The following is a 7462-nucleotide window of genomic DNA, read 5'->3' as shown; positions in this document are numbered from 1 at the left end:
CCCGCCGCCGAGGCGGGTAGCAACAGTTGCCCCGGTGAGGGAACACGGAGGGCGCCATTGCCGCGGTCGCCGTGGAGACGGAGCCGGCCCCGGGACGAGGCCCCGCGGGACCCCGGTGCGTGCGCGCGGCGCGGGGCAAGATGGCGGCGGGGAGAGGGGGGGCGGGAACCGGACCGGGACACGGCGGGGGGGCGGGGGAGGGGGGATGGAGCCCGGACCGGGCCGCGGGGGGCGGGGCCTGCGGCGCGATTGGTGGGCGGGCGGACCAATGGGGGGAGGCGGAGCTGGGGGGGGGGGGGGGGGGGGGTTGGGGGCTGGGAGGTGGAGGGGAGGAGCCAATGGCCGAGCGCGGCGGGAGGGACACGCCCCCTTCCGCGCGAGAGGGCGGTGTTGACGTTACGGGGGTGTATGATGTCAGGGGTTGGTGTCAAAGCGTGACGTCACTCCCGGGAGGGGGGGGGTGTGCTGGCGTCACCTGGTAACAGCCGGTGGAGGGGCAGACCCTTGACGTCGCGCTGTGACGTCAGTCGCTGCGGGCGGAGCTTGTGGTGAAGCCCGAGCCTTGCCCCACTGCCGTGATGGAGAGCTGTGATGTCATAACGTGACGTCACAACGCGCTGAGGTCAACGATGGGAGTGGCAGAGAGGGGCCGGTGTCATTATCCCCGCGCTGTGACATCACCGTGACATCACGGAGCAGCCTCTCTCTCCCCTCTACACCCCATTCCCTCTGCAGGCCCCGCCCCCCGTCGCCATGGCAACGCCTGCCTACGTCACCGAGCTGACGGCCGCCACCACGACGACCACGACCCAGCAACCGCCGCAGGCCCCTCCCCCTCCCGGCCCCGCCCCCTTCGGGGCGGAGCTCCCGGCAGGCCCCACACCCTCCGCGGCCCCGCCCGCCCCCCCCCAGCACTTCATCGTTGTCACAGTGTCCGGTGAGACCCGGATGGGGGGGGGGCAATGGGGGGGTTATGGCAGGCGGGGGTTGGGTCCCTCTGACCCCTATTCTCTCCTTTCTCACCCCAAACCAGAGGCTGCTCTGGAACCGGTTCCTGAGGGCAGTCCCGCGCCACCCCCCGCCGCCGGCCCCCCCACGGCCGGGCCCACATCTGGGGTGCAGCAGGTGGGGCCCCCCGCATTGTTTCCCCCTCACTGATCCCCCTCATTAATCCCCCCCAATTGATACCCCCCCATTAATACCCCCATTAATCCCCGCCATTGATACCCACCCCCATTGATCCCCCCCCATTGATACCCTCTCATTGGTACAATCCATTCGCCCCCCCCTTTCTGTCCCCTGCCCATTGACCCCCCCCTTTGTACCCCCCCCAGCGCTCCCCAGCTCCCAACAGCACCGCGACCCCCAAGCCCGGCCCCCTGCCAGGCCCCCAGGAGGTGAGTGCGGGTGGGGGGGGGGGTGGCGCACGAGTGGCTTATGGGCGGTGCGGGGGGGACGACACCCCCTGACCCCCCCCTTTTCGCCCCCCTCAGGTCGCGGCGCTCCCCCCAGTGCACGTGTACCCCACGCCAGTGCCGTACGTGGAGGGCAGCGACGGCTCCTATGCCCCCCCTGGTGCCATGTGAGTGACCTGGATCCCCCCACAGGGGAAACCATGGGGGCCCTCAAATCCTCCCCCCCCTCATTGTGGTCCCCCCCCGCAGCCGCTCCGGTTCCTACCCCTACGCCGAGGCCCCTCTCTATGGGCAGAGCAGCGGCACCGGATACTACGAGAGCCCGGGGGGGGCCCCGGTGCAGCCGAGCCCCCCTCCCCCCACCTCCCAGCAGGGCCCCCCCGCGGCCCCTGCGCCCCCCCCCGCCCCCATCTACGTGTCAGGGGGGCAGATTTTGGGGACCCCCCCCGCGGGTCCCCCTGCACCCTCCCCCTCCAGCACCGCCCCCCCCGCGGCCACCAGCGGCAGTAGCGGCCCCCCGGGCACCGGCACCGGCACCTTCGTCATCCAGGGGGGGTACGTGCTGGGGGGGGGCGGCCAGGCCTATTCCCACAGCACCCGTGCCTCCCCCGCCACGGTGAGCAGGGACCAGGGGGGATGGGGAATTTGTGGGGAAATCGGGCTAAAAGTGGAAATATTGGGGAAAATTTGCAATAAAAGTGGGAAATGTCAGGAAAAATGGGAAATTTGGAAGGAAAAGGGGAAAAATTGGGAAGGAAATGGGAAATTTGGGGGGAAAATGGAAATTTAGGGGGAATTGGGGAATTTTGGTAAAACCTTTGAAATTTGGGCGAAATGGGAAAATCTGGGTAGAAAATGCAAAAACTTTGGGAGAAAAATGGGAAATTTAAGGGGAAATTTAGGGAAAGGGGAAATTTGAAGAGAAATTGGGGAATTTGGGGGGAAAAATGGGAAACTTGGGGTGTGTCAGGGGTTATTGGGGGTTATTGTAGGGTCATTGTGGAGGTCATTGTGGGGTCATTGCAGGGTCATTGTGGGGTCCTTGTGGTCATTGTGAGGGTTATTGTGGGGTCATTGAGGGGTCATTGCGGGGTCATTGGGGGGTCGTTGTGGTCATTGCAGGGTCATTGCGGGGGTCATTGTGGTCATTCCGGGGTTATTGTGGGGTCATTGTGGAGGTCATTCCGGGGTCATTGCGGGGTCATTGGGGTCATTCCGGGGTCATTGCGGAGTCATTGCGGGGTCATTGGGGTCATCGCAGGGTCATTGCGCGATCACCGTGCTGACATTGGGGAGGTCATTGTGGGGTCACTGTGGGGGTCATTCCGGGGTCATTGCGGGGTGACCCCTCTGCCCCCCCGCAGGTGCAGTGGCTGCTGGAGAACTACGAGGGGGCGGAGGGCGTGAGCCTGCCCCGCAGCGCCCTCTACTGCCACTACCTCCTGCACTGCCAGCACCGGGCGCTGCCGCCCGTCAACGCCGCCTCCTTCGGCAAGCTCATCCGCTCCGTGTTCCCGGGGCTGCGCACGCGCCGCCTCGGCACCAGGTACCGCCACGGCGACCTAGAGCGACCCATAGAGACCGACAGAGAGAGACCCATAGCGAGCCATAATGACCCGTAGAGAGACCCATAGCGACCCGTAGAGATCCATAGAGACCCATAGCAACAAATAGAGACCCACAGCGACCCATAGAGACTGATAGAGAGAGACCCATAGAGACCCGTAGAGATCCATAGAGACCCATAGCAACAAATAGAGACCCACAGCGACCCATAGAGACTGATAGAGAGAGACCCATAGAGACCCGTAGAGATCCATAGAGACCCATAGCAACAAATAGAGACCCACAGCGACCCATAGAGACTGATAGAGAGAGACCCATAGAGACCCGTAGCTACCCGTAACGACCCACAGAGACCCACAGAGACCCATAGCAACAAATAGAGACCCATAGCGAGCCATAGCAACCCATAGAAATCCATAGCAACTCATAGAGACACATAGAGAGAGACCCATAGAGACCCGTAGCTACCCATAACGACCCATAGAGACCCACAGAGACCCATAGCAACAAATAGAGACCCATAGAGACCCATAGCGAGCCATAGCAACCCATAGAAATCTATAGCAACCCATAGAGACCCATAGAGATCCATAGCAACCCATAGCAACCCACAGAGACCCATAGAGATCCATAGAGACCCATAGCGACCCATAACGACCCATAGAGAGACCCACAGCACCCCATAGTGACCCACAGCGACCCATAACACCCCACAGTGCTCCATAGCTCCCCACTGCACCCCACCACAGCCCAGAGACATCCAACACCCCCCCGGGACCGCCAAATCCCCCCCTCGGCCCCCCCCAACGCCGTGTGTGCCCCCAGGGGGAACTCCAAGTACCACTATTATGGGCTGCGCATCAAGGCCGGCTCTCCGCTGCTGCGGCTCATGGAAGACCAGCAGCACCTTGCCATGAGGCAGCAGCCCTTCGCCCAGAAGCAGCGGTGAGGGGCTCAGACCCACATCCCCCCCCAAACCCCTTCCCAACCCCCCCATCAGCACTGAGAACCCCAACCGGACCCACTGATGCCCCCCCCCCATAGGCTGAAGCCCATCCAGAAGGTGGAAGGAGTCACGAATGGTGCTACAGTGGCAGCGGCACCCCCTGGCCTCACCGACATCAGCAGCCAGGTCCAGCAGTACCAGCAGTTCCTGGGTGAGCACAGGGCCCCCGGTGCCCCATAACCCCCCCTGCACCCCATAACACCCCCTGCACCCCATAACCCCCTCTGTGTCCCCATAACAACCCCTGCACCCTCATAATCCCCATGCACCCCATAACCCCCTGCACACCATAACACCCCCTGAACCCCATAATCCCCTGACCCTATAACACCCCCCAGCACCCCATAACCCCCTGTAACCCCCATCTGCCCCCCCACAGATGCCTCCCGGGCTCTGGCCGAGTTCCCAGACCTGGATCTGATGGAGAAACCGCTTCCGGACGGCGCCGGCGCCGAAGACCTGAAGGTTTTCCAGCTTCTCTATCGGGAACACTGTGAGGTGGGGGCACCCCAAAGTCACCCCAAAACCACCCCAAAACACCCCAACCCCACCCCAACCCCCCCGAGCCGCCCTGACCCTCCCTTGCCCCCCAGGCCATGGTGGACGTCCTCATCAACCTCCAGTTCACGCTGGTGGAGACGCTGTGGAAAACGTTCTGGCGCTGCAGCCTGAGTCCCCCCAGCGAGGGCTCCGCCGGTCCCGTGTGAGTGAGGGGCTGGCACCACCACTGCCCCCCCCGTTTGTCCCCCTGTTGCCCCACCCCATGACACTGCCCCACGGCTCCCCCATAGGCACGAGGAGGCAGAGAAGCGGCTGCCTCAGGCCCGGCTTGTGGCGCTCTGCAAGTGGGAGCCGGCGCTGCGCTGGGTGCGGGACTGCGACCACGCACTCTACCAGGGGCTGGTGGAGATCCTCATCCCTGACGTGCTGCGGCCGATCCCCAGTGCGTGACAGCCCCGAAACAGGCCTAAATCACCACAGAACTGCCCCAAATCACCCCAAATCCTCATCCCCGATGTGCTGCGGCCCATCCCCAGTGCGTGACAGCCCCGAAACAGGCCTAAATCACCCCAGAACTGCCCCAAATCACCCCAAATCCTCATCCCTGACGTGCTGCGGCCGATCCCCAGTCCGTGACAGCCCCAAAACAGGCCTAAATCACCCCAAAACAGCCCCACATCACCCTAAATCACCCCAAGTCCTCATCCCTGATGTGCTGCGGCTCATCCCCAGTGCGTGACACTGCCAAAACCACCCAAAACAGACCCAAAACAGCACAAATACACCCAAAACAGCCCTAAATTACCCCAAATCCTAATCCCAAACGTGCTGCGGCCCATCCCCAGTGCGTGACAGCCCAAACCAACCCAAATATACTCAAAACAGCCCTAAATCACCCAAAACCACCCAAAACAGCCCTAAACCACCCCAAAGCTCCCCCCAAGCCCCCCCACTGTCACCCCCCCATTCCCCTCCGCAGGTGCCTTGACCCAAGCGATCCGGAACTTTGCCAAGAGCCTGGAGTCGTGGCTCACCAGCGCCATGATGAACATCCCCGAGGAGATGGTGCGCGTCAAGGTACCGCAGGGGGGCCGTGGGGCAGGGGGGGGTTGGGGCTGGTGCTGTTGGGCTCCCCATAGCACCCCATTGACCCCCCCTTGCCCTGCCCCATAGGTGGCAGCGGCAAGCGCCTTCGCGCAGACACTGCGGCGCTACACGTCCCTGAACCACCTGGCGCAGGCGGCGCGTGCGGTGCTGCAGAACACGGCCCAGATCAACCAAATGCTCAGCGACCTCAACCGCGTCGACTTCGCCAATGTCCAGGTACCCCCTAGCCATGGGGCACCCCATAGGGAGCCCCATAGAGAACCCCATAGAGAGACCCATAGAGAGCACCATGGAGCAGCACATAGCCCCATAGAGTGCCCAATAGAGAGCCCCATAGAGAACCCCATCGAGTGCCCCATAGAAGCCACATAGAGAGCCCTATAGAGCACCCTATAGAGCACCCTGTGGGGCTCCCCACAGAGCACCCTGGAGTGATGTAGAGCCACATAGAGCATCCTATAGAGTGCTGCACAGAGCACTACAGAGTGCCCCACAGAAAATGCCCCAGAGTGATGCATAGAGCACCCCATGGAGCACCACACAGAGCACCCTATGGGGCAGAGTGACCAGTGGGGGGACCCTACTGGAGAAGCGAGGTGGGGAATGGGATGTGGGGGTTCTATAGGGCTGGGGTGGGATTAGGGAGGGGATGGGGGCTGCTGTGGCACTGGGGTGGGTGCTTTGGGTCCTGCCGGGGGTCACGCCGTGGGGCTGAGCCACTGCCCCATAGGAACAGGCCTCGTGGGTCTGCCGCTGCGAGGACCGCGTGGTGCAGCGCCTGGAGCAGGACTTTAAGGCGACGCTGCAGCAGCAGAACTCACTGGAGCAGTGGGCAGCGTGGCTGGATGCAGTTGTGGGGCGGGTCCTCAAGCCCCACGCCGGGACCCCCCAGTTCCCCCGCGCCGCCAAGCTCTTCCTCCTCAAGTGGTCCTTCTACAGGTGAGTGCCCCCCCTCCATATCACCGCACCGCACACGTCCCCGAAGACCCACAGCCTGCCCCACGGCTGTGCTCTGTGCTGCAGCTCCATGGTGATCCGGGACCTGACCCTGCGCAGTGCCGCCAGCTTCGGCTCCTTCCACCTCATCCGCCTGCTCTACGACGAGTACATGTACTACCTGGTGGAGCACCGTGTGGCGCAGGCCCGCGGGCAGAGCCCCATCGCAGTCATGGGCGAGGTGAGGGGGGGACAAAAAGTGGGGGGTAAAAAGGGGCAGGGGCAGAGGTCTGATGTCCTCATCCCCCCCCTATTGCCCCCCCCCCCCCAGTTTGCCAACCTGAGCTCCCTCAACTCGCTGGACCCAGATAAAGGTGAGTTGGTGTTAACCCTGGAGCCTACTGATGGCTCCTGGGGGTCTGTGTGACCCTGCCTCGCCAGTGATGGGTTTATGGAGGGGTCTATGGGGGCTTTTGGGGATCATTAGGAAGTGCTGGGGGGGGCTATGGGAAGTTTATGGGGGGGTTGGGGGGCCTATGGGGGGTACTGGGGGGATCATTGGAGGGTTTATTGGGGGGTCTATGGGGGGGCAATGGGGGGTGTTCCAGAGGGGGATGGGGGTCCCGGCTGTCCCCCCACCCCGTGCCCCCCCCCCAGACGAGGAGGAGGAGGAGGAGGACGAGAGCGAGGAGGAGCTACCGCAGGAGCTGGGGCTGGGGGAGGGACCGGCGCTGCCCCCCGACCCCCTCGAGCCCCCCCCCAAGCTCCCGCGCTTTGTGCAGGCGCTGCCCTCGAGCTGAGGGCCCCGCCCCGCCCGGGACCCCGCCCCCCTGCTGCCCCTCCCCCCGCCCCGCCCCTCCCCCCGCCCCCACCCTAGGGGGGGGGAGGGGAGGGGGGAATGGGGGCGGTGTCAATGTGCCTTAAGCCGGGA

General features: G+C 63.9%; 1 protein-coding gene across 1 annotated transcript; it reads left to right on the top strand.

Annotated features, from left to right (window-relative positions):
* Positions 1–753: 753 nt before the first annotated feature.
* RFX1 (regulatory factor X1) lies at positions 754–7356 on the top strand. Its single transcript, XM_057424435.1, has 17 exons — positions 754–937; positions 1034–1125; positions 1335–1397; positions 1494–1582; positions 1665–2031; positions 2780–2961; positions 3807–3926; positions 4026–4138; positions 4367–4485; positions 4581–4690; positions 4779–4930; positions 5468–5565; positions 5662–5811; positions 6326–6534; positions 6619–6772; positions 6863–6905; positions 7189–7356. Exons 1-17 carry the CDS (start codon positions 754–756, stop codon positions 7329–7331), a joined length of 2388 nt encoding a protein of 795 aa, XP_057280418.1. The 3' UTR covers positions 7332–7356.
* The last annotated feature ends 106 nt before the right edge of the window (positions 7357–7462 follow it).

The sequence above is a fragment of the Pezoporus wallicus genome, unplaced genomic scaffold (genome assembly GCF_028554395.1).
Source record: "Pezoporus wallicus isolate ANWC-B61680 ecotype Strahan unplaced genomic scaffold, APGP_CSIRO_Pwel_v1 contig_14610, whole genome shotgun sequence".
Classification (NCBI taxonomy): domain Eukaryota; kingdom Metazoa; phylum Chordata; class Aves; order Psittaciformes; family Psittacidae; genus Pezoporus; species Pezoporus wallicus.
Note: the sequence above shows the minus strand (reverse complement) of the source record. Positions and strands in the feature narration are given on the sequence as shown.

Excerpts from the sequence above, each read along its gene's own strand:
- RFX1 (XM_057424435.1), top strand. The coding sequence starts at position 754 with ATGGCAACGCCTGCCTACGTCACCGAGCTGACGGCCGCCACCACGACG. Across the intron at positions 4,931-5,467 it reads CGTGCTGCGGCCGATCCCCA|GTGCCTTGACCCAAGCGATC; the intron begins GTGCGTGACAGC and ends TCCCCTCCGCAG. Across the intron at positions 5,566-5,661 it reads AGGAGATGGTGCGCGTCAAG|GTGGCAGCGGCAAGCGCCTT; the intron begins GTACCGCAGGGG and ends CCTGCCCCATAG.